Genomic DNA, 15,508 nt, shown 5'->3' with positions numbered 1-15,508 from the left:
CATTCTTATAAGAATACTGAGTAGTGCAGCTTTAATATTCCTTCCTTTTTCAAAATAAGTAAGATTTGTATTTAATAGATCTTCCTTTGATATTATGAATTGTAAGAATAAAGTCGTAGATGCAAGCGCGTCATTAAAAAACATCAGTTTAATTCAAGTATTGAACATTAAGGCATTGTTTGTATATGGATGTTGAATGTCAACACAATCTAAAGTGAAAGTCAGAGACTTCCCTGAAAACAATAAAATATAATCACTACCATGAGTCATGTTAAATTAATGCATGTAAATGTTTGACGACAAATGAAATTTATGAAAATAAAAAAAATATGTTCTAAACTTACGAAGAAGAATGTGTACATCTTATTACAGTACCACTTCACCTGCTTGTGTTGTTGACATAAACATGTTCACATGAAAGAAAAAGCATCCTTTTAAAATGATTACAAAGTTAAGTTACAGTATTTACATGAAACTGAAATTGTTTTCATCCTCCACTCTAAAATCTCAAAACACGTAAGAAAAACAGTGATTTAACAAAAAGACAATGTTAGCTTTCATTTTGCATATCACAAAATATTTGATTTAACAAGCCAGTGGCAGTGACGCATGTTTACCAAATATGTGGCATCACCTGCTGCCATCATTTAGCAAAAATACATAGTATCTGAGAAGAGCTCTCAGATGTGTGTAAATCCTTTTTATGAGAACAGATCATAAAGCTGTTCCAGTTGGGAGACCAGAGAACAGGGCAAGAGTACAAGTATGTTGTAATCAGCCCTAGTGTGAAGGCAAGGCTCTCTCAGTGTGAGATCGGGGCTGGAAAAGCATGCTGGCCTCGTGATTCATGTAAGGGTTTTCTTTCCACCATGCACAAATGCTTCTCAGGAAGAGTTTAACTAACCTTTTAGAAATGATTATGAGGTCCAGGGCAATAGTTTGCAATTCAGGAAATACCACCGATAGTCTGGACTCTGGACTCCTGGATTAGAGCTGTTATGGACTTTGCCAAAGGTCTGAGGTGATATAAAATGATGAAACAGCTATAGTGACATGGTGACACAAGTGTTTATATTCATCAGTAACTGAATAGGAAAGAAGCTGGAAAATGAAGAAAACAAATTTGTGACCACTAACTATCATCCAAAACAACTGCAAAATAAAACACTAGACTAACAAGAAGGTACACAATAATTTATATTACATTTATTTGGCCTAATATTTTGTTACCACTGATAATATGGATCAGCGTCAGCCTAACTGTGTCTATGATTCCCAATGTCTACGTAAAAAAATAAGCCAGCGTCTGATGTAGAAAACCATGGATACGTTCCATTGTTTATCCTACTTCAATTTCTTTTTTATCCCTTGATTTTTACTTATGGTCAGACTTGAACTTATTTGGAGGGAATGAGAAAAATACAGGAGGAAAGGTAATGGGAGAAGGTTGCAGAAGTGACCAGGATTGACACAGTCCATTACAGATGAAATTATGTAAACATCTTAAAACAATCATATCACTTTGCCTTCTTGTGTACCTAAACTTGAAACAGAATTGCCATAACAACCAAGGGTGTAACAAATCTGGTAACTGAGTCGACCAAGAATTATGCATCCATTTCTTACGGGTGCACACAGGCCATAAATTTGGCTAATTTGCTTGTTATTTGTCAGCCATGTTGGGCAGATCAGGTTTAGTTGGTATGGACATTTAATGACCTAAAAAAAAAAATCTTGATAGGAAACTCTTTTTAATTTGATGCTTTCCTGAACAGAACTCCTTAAAAGGCAACCTCAAAGCTACCTAATACAGTACTATTCCAGATGGCAACACCAAAATCACTTTTAGGCTCAGAAAAGAAAAGAATTCCCTTCTTCTTTCAGCTGTTCTACACCACAGAGTCTTCTGACCTCTCTAATGCTGCAGATGTACTGTTTGAATAAAGAACGGCAGTATGAACTGTATGAAACAGCAGGCTACTCATGTCTTTGTCATCCTTCCCAAAAAACTGTCCCTTCTGTAGGGTATCAATGACAGAGGTGTTACAGCTGGCAAGGAGTATGCTCACCCCTAGTTCTTTATATTCCTTAACCAGCCCTTTGAACGTCGCCATGCCTGTTGAGTCTATAAAAGGGATGGCAGAGCAGTCTAAAACTATCGTGTGGAACTCCAGTTCTCTTTGGACAAGTCCAGTAACAACCTCTCCATTGTTTTTATCACCATTTGCCTTGGCCTGCTTTGAGGACATCTCTTTGGCCTTCTTCTCTGCCTTTCTCCTCTTAGTCATCTCCAAGAAAGGTTCAACTCCGACGGCTTTGTAGAGCGATTTGAGGAAGGATTCCTTGTTGGCGAAGTACAGAGGAGCTTGGAAGCGGAAGACCTGAACCCGAGGCGGTGGCGTGAGGTTCTTGTACTCATCCACATCCTCGTAAATATCAGAGTTATTGGCCCGACCCAGCAGAGAGACCTGACATCAGACATCAGATTAGATGAGATTAAGAGATTACCAAAGGCAATTATTATTATCTCACTAAAGGTTTGATATCAACATGGTGATATGGTGGAGGTTCTAGTCTGCAAGATCTGCAATCTAAATACTTTTCACATTCTGGAATAATTGTTGTTAATTGTATCCCCAATTAAAAACCAGCATCAAGTCATTTACTCACCTTAGCGTTCTGGGTCTTAAAGATGATGCAGATCATGGAAAAGACAATTCCGACCAGGAGGCCCAGCTCCACACTGATCAGAGCTGTGGCCGACATGGCGACCAGCCAAACAATGGCGTCGTTCCGGCTGGCGTGCCACTTAGCAGGGACATCCTTGAACTTCCTCAGTGCCCCTCGAAGGCTTACAATAATGATACAGGCAAGGACACACTTCTGGAGAGCGTGGAAGAAAGGTGCGAAGAAGAGGAGGACGAGAAGGACGACCAAGGCGCTGATGAGGCTTGATACCTGATGGAGGTGCAGAGAAATAGAGGAAGAAAGAGATTGATTTCATAGTGAATACCTTCCATAAAGCTTACAAAGATATAAAATACCACATGTTTATATAGTATGCTGGGTTCATGGGCCTCAGGACAGACTTCAGCGATCTTCATAGAAACCATTTTGTTATGGAAGAAAACTAGAACTTATTATCGACTCAGAGAATGAAAAAACAATATTTGTGTCATGCAGAACTTTGGTTTTGACAGGACAAACTTTGCAGAAATTGTTGAATTTCCAGTGTTTCCCATCAGTCTAACCCCTAATTCACCATCTGATTCATCCTTGTTAAGTAAATAAAGGTAGTGAGAATGTTTTTTCCGGATCTTTGTAAGCATGTGACAGTGTTGAACACATAATAGGTCTATTGTAAACAAAGGTCTGTGAAATATTGTTGCAAATGTAAGTGAAAACAACACATTACTGCTTCAAGAAATCATTCCATCTGTTTACATTGTAAAAACAAAATAGTAAAAAGTAATTTGACCTGTCATTTGACCATTTTCGAAAGATTTTAAATTCACCTGTGTCTGGCAGCCTGTTGAATCCTTCACCATGGTTTTCGCTAGTGCTGCACTGGTGGTGAAACAGTGGAAAAAGGAGGGGATGATGTTACAGCAGCCGATGGCCAGCATCTCCTGGTTTGGGCGAACCGTGTAGCCGTTTTTCTTAGCAAACATCTCGGACAGTGACACCGTGAAGGCAAAACTAAAAGATAAAATAAAACCAATTGAGAATGTAAAGAAGAGGAGAGGAAACATTAGTTGTGTGTATTATTAAATCTTAATCTGGAAAATACGGTCATTTATCCCTAATCCAGCAACTAAAGTGCATCATTCTGTAACAACCAAGAGACACATGCTGGTGCCATACAAACATGGTGTTAAATTGGTTGTACATTACCTAATGACAGCCAGAGGAATGGCATCCAGTGCCACTCTTGACATCAGACAAAACCTAGGCACCTGGGGAGGGATGAACCCTGTGGGGATGTGACCGGAAACACTGGAGCCATAAAGACTGTTCAGCTGCCCAAAATGGCTGGCTAGTGTAGCTCCTGCCACCACTACCAGCTCAGTCGGCAGAGGGATCTTTAAACGATCCTTGTAGCGCTCCTGGATCTCTTTCCCTGCCACTGGAATTCAAAATTCATAGTGTTATCTTCCATATTAAAGAAAATAAAGAATTTAAATTCAGCTTTTACTCAAGGGCATTACTACAGTTACAAGTGACATCAAAGCAAATCACTTTTACTTGATGAATTTTATAATAAATATTGGTCTTTTTGGAGAAAACTAACTGCATTGCTTTTTTCTGCAATTTATTGGAAAAACTCAGATGCCTCCTCCCATGCTATTTAGGGAAGTGTATTTATTAAAGCAGAGACAGTGACTAAGAATCCGACAGGGAATATGTAAAATAGTTCTTTACCTAATATGGAGATACAGATGGCACTAGTGATGAGATCACACAGGTTTGTCTTGTGAATGTTAGTGAAAATGTTGATCCAGGTGACAACGACTGTGCCATATCCCTGGTGACGGGGAATCTTTAGACCCAACAGGTATTTAGCCTGCACAGTCAGGATGGTGAAAGAAGCTCCTGTGGCAAAACCATCGAGCATGGGGGCCGAAAGGTAGACAGAGACGAAGCCTAGCCGAAACACTGCCATCATAACCTGGGGAGGGGATCATAAGATAGATAGTGAAGCCAAGTAAATAAAAAAATAAAAATAAAATCTGAAACTGAAAGACCAAAACACAAATGTAGTTTAACAAGATTACGAATCTAATGCCACTCGTGCTCACAAACTGCAATGGCTACTTTTAATTTATATATACAGTGCTTTGGGACAGTAAAGTCAGAATACAGCTGTTCCTTTACCTGGTAGATGCCAGCCAGGAATGTAAGAACAGCAGCGATACTGATGGCGTAACACTCCTTCCCACACTGCAGGCCCATTAGCTCCACAGTGTGCAGTGTACCAGCTGTGAGGTTAGTGTCTATTGAGCCATTAAACACATCAGGAACAGATGCTTTGGAATCCTCATTGAGGTCAAAACCGGCCAGAAACACCTCCCTATCCACCACCTGCAGACAAACAGAAATAATCAGCAACAAGTCTTCATTAACCAGTTAAGTAAAACCTAAGAACTACAGAATTTTAGCATGTCGCTTTCGTGGTATTTTAAAAAAAAAAATTTGTGTTTGATTGATCAGTATCCTTGATTAATATCTCTGCATTGACCAATATGTGACCAAGTAACCAAGAATTACAACAATGTAACTGTAGCAAGTTACTGTCCGGCTGTCTGGAACAGAGGCATTATTTCCTTCAACGTTTCATTGAACATATTTAAGTATGATCTGCGCCACTTCTTATCTATTACCTGTCCAACCATGAGGCTCATGAGGCTGAAAATCCCCACAGAAACATGTCTGGAAGTCCCCATGAGGAAGTAAATGATGTTGGCATAAAATGAGGTGTATAAGCCATAGATGGGCTCCACGCCTGCCAGCAGGCAGTAGGCGATGGCCTGCGGTACCAAGATGATACCAACAATCAGCCCGGACATCACATCGCCCCAGACATACTCTCTCAGCTTATATTTAGGCAGCCACTGCACCACAGGGAAGAACCCTGTCAGGGTGGATCGGACTCTGGGTACAGAGCAGGTCACACCCTGCTTCAGCTTGGATTTGAGCACTGAAACTGTGGGCTGTCGCTGGCGAACTCGCCGTTCCAGAAGATGAGGCAGTGCCGGTGTAGTTTCTGTGATTTCCTCCATGGTCTTCAGGAGAAAAAGGAGGTAGCACGGGGAGAGGAAGGAGGAGGGGAGGCAGATAATGTGGTCAGCTGTGCTCCTAAGAGAACATCAAGGAAAACAGATATACAGGACAGACAGGGAAAGACAAAATGGAAACAGAGTATCAGTGGAGATGACCTCAGTCAATAGATAAGATCATCCTGTTAGGTTACGTTTATACTTTATACCTTCATGTTTGCTCTGGTCTGCTTGAATTGTGAGGCATTTTTACATTTATTTTGTAGGAACAATGGTATTTGTAGTTTCTTTCCTCTATGAGAGCTGCACTGCAGTTTATTTAGATCTAGAAGTGAGACAATGAGTGATCAGTCCCAAAGCACAATTGCACAGACTGATACTCATGTTAAAGGTACTAAATGGACTTTAATTTTAAAGAAACAAAAGTTATGTTCACATTGAGCTCCTTGATGCACAATAAGATTATTTATATATCCTGCATCGTTTACATCCATGTTTACTAGCTACCTTGCTTGTCATCTTTTTCCCATTTTCTGCGGTTGCGTTGCTACGCTTCCTGCATGTCACTGCCACTGTCAATCAGCAGAGTTTGAAACCATTGACATGTGCGTTGAGTCTTACATGTGCTTGCCTTAGTGTATGTGTGTCCTTGTGCCTGATAGAAACGTAATGGGGTTCACACCTAAAAACACTGCTCCATAGTGCCACTAGTGGTCAAAAGCTCCACAGGATTACCACTGAACAGTTTCCTCTTGCCTAACTAACTAATAACTAACATACAAAAACTGGAATCAAAGTTGGAGGACTACAGTACAGTTTCTGACCAATTAACCTTCTTATTTTAACAAATCAAACTCAAATGCAGTGTCAAATTTTACAACTTGGACCAAAGCAATATGCAGATCATTTGTGGTTTGGTACATCCTTTAAACTTCTGAATCAGCTCTCTGTGTAAATGTCCATTCAGGTTTGTGCATCAAGTGTTTTGGTAAATGACTTTCTTATTTGTGAAGCAACCCAATATACAAATCAAATCATTTAAACAATCCAATTATTCAGTTAAACTTCAATGAATGGTCATGCAACGATACAGTTTGTAGAGTAGAAGAGAGACTTTTGTGGCAAAAGTAATAGATGAAACAGTTGACCCAGGGATAAAGCTCCTTTTCCCAGAGCTCTGATAAGTCAAAGGAACAGAACTACTCATAGGAAAAAGCACTGCAATCATCTACACCATAAATGTACAGGTTTTATAGCAACATATTAGTGGGGTATTTTGTCTAGTTTAGTATTTTTGCCTGTTCCATACAGGATTGCAATTGTTTGGATTTAAATCATGTACTGAAAAAATATGAATTATAATTAGCCCTGGTTGGTAGGAAACATGCATCAGATTCTGTAGTTCACATTTATGCCTGTCCTTCACCTCAACTGCTAGTCTATGTTTTGCCACTATGAACCACTCACTATACTGATATCAGTGCACTCCTTGTTGATTATCTAGTGTGCTAAACTTGGCCATTGTGCTGTTTATAGAAACAGAAATTAGACTTTGATCATCCCATTTTCTTCTAGTGCAGCGATTCTCTCTTGGCAGGCTTTAATAGCGGTAATTTTATGATAATGCAGCCAACAACAATACACATTCATGCACATGGCCACTGAATTAAAGGAAACTGTCACCAATCTAGCAGCTCACTCATGTACTGTAGAGGCATTGCTAGTTTGGCTATTGCAGAGTCTCATGCAAGCTAACATGTAAGCACCAACAACAAAAATAGATCTATTTCTAATCAAAGAGAAGAAACAAGATGCTTTTTATATGTTCTCCACACATCCAACCCTTTGTGTTTATTATGGAACCGCACACTCCAGTTTCAAGTGCAAACGGATTGCTGTTATGTTTGGTGCAGACATTCATGTCCCCCTAAAAATGAAGTGCAATAACTGGGGACTTTTTGCTGTAAACTGCATCAACCTTTTTCCCATTTTCCCATCAGCCTCAGTGCTACTTTGTGTTTTATGCTAATTAGCAAATGTTAGCATGCTAACATGCTATATCCGTAAAACATCAGCATTTCAGGTGAAAGTGGCCTTCCAGAATTTCCTGCTGGTAGTCTAGTGCAACATCTAGTGGCACTGGCAATTGTGTACAGAATGACAATACCATTGTCACAGCCTCACTGGGCTGCCAAGATAGCTGTTAGACTCTTGTTCCACATTACTGCTAGTATTGTGGGCCTACATGGCAGTTTTAAATGCTCTTCAAGTGTGATCTGAAATTACAATCTTAGTATACCGTGAGAGTTAACATTCACTGACGTAAAATCTCACTCCTGTTTCTTTAATTGGTAAAAAATCTAAGCGTTTGATTTTGTGAAATTATATTTTTCTATATTATGGATACTGAATATATATATATATACTTTCAGCATTGCATAATGGTCTAAATTCTGTTTCAGTGGGTTTCTACAGAAGATTATACCATGAAAATAGCCAGTTGGCTTTTAAAACTCACAACTGACACCACCAACTCACACATCATAAAATGAAATCTAGTGATCAACATATTGATGACACAAATGAATTCTGCGACTGGCATCTTGCAGAAGGCCTTTCTCAACGGGCTGGTTGTTTTCAGGAACAGCTGCCTCCTAACTGAGGTAACCTTGTCAAAGAAACCATAAAACACTTGAAATAGCATGTTATCAGCCTCTGTTATCATAACAACACTGGTATGTGCCGTGATTTAGACCTCCTGTGGGAGCCCTGATGGACAGATATGACGGAGGGATAATTTTTTTTAAACTTACATCAGATGTGTTGTTTTGCAGGAAATACAGTTTGTTTTGCACTGATGACAGACTAAAGTTTCTTCATGCTTCCGACCGTTTTTTCTTTTTCTTTGTTGATTTTTTGTTACTCACTATTTCTAGGCAGTTTGATTTTGCAAGACAATAATTCACTTTGCATAGTAATGACCCATCTAAACAAACCAGTACAAGGCCTAATCTGTGTTTTACATGGATCTTGTGAATAACACTGATAGAAGCCACAGGAGGCGAATAATGGGCCTATCTAGCTTTGAGCTGTAACACATAAAATCTAAGAACACCTTGCAAAAAGAGCAAGAACACAAGAACTACCTTGTATTTGCGTTGAACACCCCCACACAACAGATAAAAGCTGTCCTCCACAACAAGGTTTTCTTTCAAGTAGAGAACCACAAGCACCTGATTAACTGATGAACATGGCAGGCGTCAAACTGAGGGCTTCTTGGAACCGAAACATTTAGTTTATTTAAGTGTCAACCCTGAACGGCACTGAAAACAACTGATTAAAGCAGTTCCTGTAACCCGTTTCTAATCAATGTTCCCTGCCTTTAATCATGTGGTATAAAAGCCCCCCACCACTGCATAGAAATGACCTGAGGGCTTCCTTTGAGGCTGGTCACTTTTGTCACTTTGACTGGACAAAAAAATGTTTCAACTATATTTGAAAGGCGGGCAGTTTCAAGTGGCAAAAATAAGTTATCTGAAACAGATGCCATGTGACTGAAAGTTGTCTCATCTCGAACTACCAATAAAACATCTAGCAGATATTTGGTGTGATTTTTGTTCAACCACGTTAAATCAAGTAAGGTCTTCAATGTCACAGCAACTCTCAAAAAACACCAGTGAAGACACAACATGATTTAACTATGAAAGCTGTAATATTACTTTACCCCGACTTTGCTTTGTGGCTTATGTTGATTTAAAGAACAGGTAGGTTAGCAAATCATGCAAATTATTTGTTTAAATGAATTTGAAGAGCCAACAGTCAAATGATCATTTCAGTTTTAGATTTGACCTGATAGAAACTCATAACAGTAACTTTCAGGGTCATTAACAGTGAGTACAACTTGGATATCATACTCAAGTGCTTGATGTGCATCTCATATACAGCATATTCTTTGAATAACTTTTGAAAAGATGTGTATGCTGTATGTGCTGTCAACATCTCTTCAACTGCAGCTTATCACTGTCATCAACTGTGGAAAAAACTGCACCACAACAACAACAAGACAGCTTACTCTCCACCACTAGTAATTAGTGAATTATTCTTTACATGCTTTTCCAGGTGGCATAGAAACCAAATTTGAAAACACCCGTGCTCCTTTGTTTGATAAACCCAAATTAACACACAATGTTCCAGTCACTTAAGTGTGATAATGTACTCACCTGCAGAGTCACCACCACTGGGACAAACAGGACCACAAGTCCCTGATGTGTCGAGTTAAAATCAGCTCTGTTGACTGCCTGAACCTCTTCTCATTCACTGCCTGTCTCTCTCTCTCTCTTTATGTCGTTCTTTCTCTTCCTGATGTCATTCAGACATCAGACAGCGGTAGAGTGTGATCTCCACTGGATAAATACTAAGATAAGAGCAGCCCTTTGCTCACCCTCAGTGTTTCCTATTGGCTTGATCACCAAGAGTGGGTGGGACTCTGGGAAACATATTTCTGGGTGTGTGTGTGCGTGTGTGTGTGTGTAAAGGCGGGCAGCTCTGTGAAGAGGTTAAATTAAGTCCATTTTTTACTGGATATCAGTGTTTATCTGTCCTGCTGAAGGCCTGGGGCGTGCGATCATGTTTGTGAAGTGAAAGTGAGCACAGACTCGTATGTCGGCATAGTGTTTACATACATCCTGTAGACAGAATGGATTACAATGCAAACAGAAGATAAGGCATACATAAGGTGTAACAAGCAAGAAATTCCCACTGTTATCTGTGTGAACTGCACGGGAAACAACCTATATCTGTCTTTTAAAAAAAATACTCAGACTTATGTATTGTTTATATACCAAAAGTGTAAATAATTATCTGTATCTGGATAAAGACTAATACACAAACAAGGTTTAAAGTAACATACAAGTTAAAGTGTGTAATATTAAAATACAAAAATTGAACTCAAAATGAGAAGTGTTAGCAATGTACTTTTCAAATCTGACCTAATCTATTTTTTAAAGTTATTGATAAAAAAACAAACAAACAAACAACCTAATTATTATTCTTTTAAATGGCCACAAGAACAACGCAACAGTGCCAAAAATAAAGGCACACATGATGGGATATCTGCTTCAGGACAAATAAAGAGTGATTTTTGTGCTTTATAGTAAATGGCTGCTTCATATAAGAAAAAAATTCAACAGTCTAAAAAGCTGCGGTGCTTGTTTAGTAATACACTGATAAATATGCATGAACACAGTCTATCTGGTTTTTCTTGGCATTTGGGGGTGGGGGTGTTATTTGCTGGTTAAAAGTTTACTGAAAGACCACAAGCTACATAAACAATGGTGGCTGCTGAGCTATTAGCCTTGGAAACAGTGCGTGTATAGGCCTGGTACTGTGTAGTAATCTATACTGAACTTATTGCTGAACTGAAGACAGTCAGAATCAGCAAATCTTGCAGATGTATGAATGGTGATGCATTCACTTGCTGTTGTACACAATGAAAAATTTTTAATTTCCCCCTCTAATGGTGGGGACCGCCACTTACAGAGGAAAGAAATTAATACAAAATACAAAAAATCATACATCTGTATACATCTGTGACTAATGTTACCTCTAATGATATTTTAATTCTATACTTATTTTTCATTTTTTTGGCAGATGTTATGTAGGGTATATCATTTAGTGGATACATGCTGGAAACATATGAGGGGATAAAGATTTATTTTCCTACTCTACTCTCGAGCCAAACAATGTGATTCTAAATGCAAGTCGAGCAAAACAAAATACATCCTTATATATATAATATCAAATAAGGCTCATACAAGAACTGTGTCTGAAATTATTTTATTCAGGCAAATCACATGTAAAAACCAGGTGAATAAATAGGCTAAAAATAGGATGAAATGGTTTGTGTGTTGTTTGACAGAGTCTGAGACCAAAGTGGGTCTCAGACTGTCACATGCAGTGGGTGGCTGAGTGGGTTGGTGGGGGTGTCCTTCTGTGCATTATATGCTAGACTGAATGGCATTATTGTCAGTGTTGGTGTGAAGTCGTGGCAGTTAACTTCTTTATCTTCCTCTGATACGCTCCGTCACAGTTCAGACTGGAGTCACATTTGATACACATCACCGAAACTTCAAAGACAGAGGCGCTGCTTTTAGGTACAATGTGTGTGTTTTGTCTATGTGTGTGTGGTTAATACCAATGCACAGTAAGATCAGCGTCACTTCCTGCTGACTCAAAGTAAACAGTCACAAGATGTTAGGGGTTTCTGCCTGGTCTGTCACCTTTGCTGGTCCCTCAGTGTAAAGCAAAAAACCACTCATCCGCTTCCATCTGAGAGGATTACTGCACTGCCCCTTTAAATCCACCAGCAGCATCCATCTGTCTGTGTGTCTGCTCCAAGCTTCATCACATGTTCATCATGATTTATGGACACAGATTGTTTGTTTTTCTAGTAAAAACAAGGGAAATGATGGAGGACTCACCCAGAGAGAAGGAGCAGCTTGAATGCAACTTGCAGGCAACATCAGCCATACCTCCCTGACCGGTGCCTCTCACCCACTTTCGGTCTGTTTCCCTCTATACCCACTCTGCTGCTAACTGACTGCATCTTGCCTCTTCCTGTTTCCCTCTGCAAAGCATGATGGGAGCGGCAACCCACTCTCGTTCATGTGTGCTGATTGGAGCCGAGCAGAGGGGGAGGGGAGAGAGGGGAAGACATGGAGGGAGGGAGGAGGGATCGTTGGCTGTGGATGATGGTTACCATGGTCACTAAACTCCCGCTAATGTGTGTGTGTGTGCATAGATGATATCGTCCCAGAGTAAAATTCAAAAACCACTGTCACGCTTTTATAGATTCATTTTAATTAGATTAATTAGATTTATTAACAATAAGAAAAATACCTCTTATCCTTTAAACTGTATAATGGCTGATTTAGAAGATTTTGCTTACATTTATTTACATGGAGTAGTGTCATTGAGCACAGTGCTCTGTTTTCACACTCACACAATCACACACTTTCATACCCAGAGGCTGTCCAGTACAGCCTCAGTCTGATCTGTAGCCAATCAGCAGCTCCACTGGAGCAGCTGTTGGTTCAGGGAGGAAGGAGAAGTGCTGCTCTTTCACTTTACAAACCCAGATATCCTGAACCACAGATCATCCCCTAATTAACATGAACATTTTATAATGCCTCTCTATTTAAAACAAACACAGGAAAAGAATAAATATGGTTGATTGAGTGTTGCTAGCATCTGAAGAATTTTGATGGGATGTGTTTAAAATTCCCTTTGTACCTGATACCACTCAGTCTATCCTCCCCATGTGTTGTTGGTCAAACACAAACTTGTTCACACATCAAAAAAACAAAAATCTAAGACAAAAAGTCAGAACGATCTGAGCCTGAAACATATAAAAATTGATAATAATAATAATAAAAATAAAATCAACTTGAAATTACTGGCTGAAATAATCTAGATAATGTGCAGTAATAATGTAATGAGACTTAATGAGACTTGTGTCCCAACAGATGTCTGGGTCCTTGGCCAGATCCTGTTTTGCCGTTAGCCTCCCGTATTGGCTGACAGCTGGAAGATCTTTTGTGTGTGTGCCAGAATTGGCCCAGATGTGGAGGTAGCATCTGACAATCATGCTACATATGGGCCAGATTTGGGCCGTGGAACTGGACGTACATTGGGCCTGAAGAAACCAAGTATGTGGCCCAAGAATGAGCTGGATTTATTTTGCTATCTGGGATTAGATTTGAAAAATATTATGATCCAGCTCCTGGTGCCATCTAAACTCTATACAAAAGATTTTCTACGTGAGAGTTAATGTAGCTTAGAAAACCCTGCTAGTTCAGCTGGTTAAGAAGCAATTTTGGTGACACAGGGAGATTAGTTTTAACTCATGTTTGGGTCTTTAGATTTAAAATTTGTCTTTTACAATAAAACACAAAAAACTACATTTTTCTATGCTACATTCTAGCTGCAAAACAAGAAACTTCCATATTCTTGTGTGACCTTACATTAGCTTGTACCACATTTATATCCAGACTAATTATGAATATATATTTATGCATTCGAATCAATCAACAGTGTTAAAATAGCACTTTCTGAATAAAACATAAAAACTTAAACAAGAGATTTCAATGAATTCGGTTTGCAGTTGGCATAATTTAAAGCATTTCATGGTGACACAGTCCTGATAACCCCGTAACCTGCCACCACTTAACTCTCTCTGCACCTACAACATTTCTCAAGGATTACAAGGGGTCTACAGAACACTGTGTACCAGAGTTTATTCAAGGGGCCCATCCTCTACTTATTAACTCATTCAGTTGAGAGCAAACATTTTGTCTGTCAGGAGAGTAAATGTTTGAAGAACATTACTTGTCACACGGGACAAGTCATGCACAAAAAAAAAACATGCTTCCTGTCAAGCTGTTGCTCACTTCAGTCAGATCATGAAAGCGGAAACTTTGGTTTAAGTGTTAGTGTGAGGATAGGTATAAAAAAGCATCGTGTTGACTCAGCAGAACAAACAAGTGCAGTGAAAGAGCCAGTGATTCTTTCTGAGGGCGCGACCCACTCGCACCAAGTTTGAATTAGTGATGAGTTTTTCATCAGTGCTCATGCAGCCTGATCCAGTGTGGTGCTCCAGTTCCAATTCTCTTTCTTTTCTTCCTATTTTCTTCTTCCCTTGTGTCTTCCCTCTTTCTTAACACAACCTCTAGTTGAACTCTTTGTGTTACCTGGGTGTTTTCCGTGTGTTTCATCATGTTTTCTGTGTCCTGTTGTTTTCTGTTACCTGAGTCCTACCTTTGTGTTTCCAGTGTGTTACCTGTGTGTGTTTCCTATGTGTGCCATGTATATTTCCTGTTGTTTTCTGTGTGCTTTCTGTTTGTTTTCAGTTTCCCATGTGTTATGTGTGTTTTGTGTTACCTGTGTGTTTCCTGTGTGTATAATGTCCTCTGTAGTGATCGACTGTGTGTGTACTGTGCATGTTACCTGTTTGTGTCTCCTATGTGTTTTCTGTTTGTGTTTTCTGCAAGTTACCGGTGTGTTTTAGTTTCCTGTGTGTTGGGTGACTAGTTAATGATGACCACATATATCCAAACTGTAGTAGTATGAATGGGTTTGCCACTAATGGGCACAACCTATAAGGACAGGTGTCACCAAAACTACAGCACTCCTTCTTAGTGGGTCTGCACACTGCAGCTGCAGGGTGTCCATGGAAAAACGCCCATTTTCTTTTAATGCTACAAATGACTGAATAATGTGACGTGATAATTGTGTAACTACTATAACCTTTTAAGTTTTTAACAATAAAATGATTCAGCTGGGGACATGAATAAGTGATAAATCCTATAGAAGATATTAAACAATAAAACCAAAAGACAGATTTGTTCTGTTAGTGTCCCTGGAAACGCAGACAGTGAAGCAGCAGGACCAAAACAAGGACCACTGAAATCAGTGCAGCTAAATGGAATTCAGCCATTGTTCATGTCACTCAGCTTCTCCTACTGTGACATGTCAAAATGTGTCCTACGAGAGAGACCCACTCCTTCAAGAAACCAGTTAAGACCAAGTTCAGTTGCTATTGTTGCAGCTACATCTAGTGGTAGTATGGAGATAAGCAGCTGACATTAGAACAAGCAGCTCTAATGCTGCTTTCTTCCTCTCTGCAGTCTGATAATTGTTCAGCCAGACCCATTCAAAATCAAAACTGTTTGTTA

At 39.4% G+C, this 15,508-nt stretch overlaps 1 protein-coding gene across 2 annotated transcripts; it reads right to left on the bottom strand.

Moving 5' to 3' along the window:
* Positions 1 to 130: 130 nt before the first annotated feature.
* Positions 131 to 12,413, bottom strand: slc26a1 (solute carrier family 26 member 1). 2 transcript variants are annotated; one of them, XM_071466115.1, is made up of 8 exons: positions 12,257 to 12,413; positions 5,382 to 5,856; positions 4,876 to 5,082; positions 4,423 to 4,669; positions 3,895 to 4,126; positions 3,516 to 3,699; positions 2,671 to 2,958; positions 131 to 2,468 (listed from the first exon to the last, which is right to left on the bottom strand). In XM_071466115.1, exons 2-8 carry the CDS (start codon positions 5,778 to 5,780, stop codon positions 1,890 to 1,892), a joined length of 2,136 nt encoding a protein of 711 aa, XP_071322216.1. In that variant the 5' UTR covers positions 5,781 to 5,856; positions 12,257 to 12,413; the 3' UTR covers positions 131 to 1,889. The 2 variants fall into 2 exon arrangements, with proteins under 2 accessions (XP_071322216.1, XP_071322215.1); XM_071466114.1 differs by lacking the exon at positions 12,257 to 12,413 and adding an exon at positions 9,998 to 10,159.
* Between the last annotated feature and the right edge of the window lie 3,095 nt (positions 12,414 to 15,508).

The sequence above is a fragment of the Trachinotus anak genome, unplaced genomic scaffold (genome assembly GCF_046630095.1).
Source record: "Trachinotus anak isolate AG129_WGS33_773 ecotype Australia unplaced genomic scaffold, CSIRO_AGI_Tana_v1 ptg000028l, whole genome shotgun sequence".
NCBI classification, from domain to species: Eukaryota; Metazoa; Chordata; class Actinopteri; order Carangiformes; family Carangidae; genus Trachinotus; species Trachinotus anak.
The sequence above is the reverse complement of the archived record's forward strand: the minus strand, read 5'-3'. Positions and strand labels throughout refer to the sequence as shown.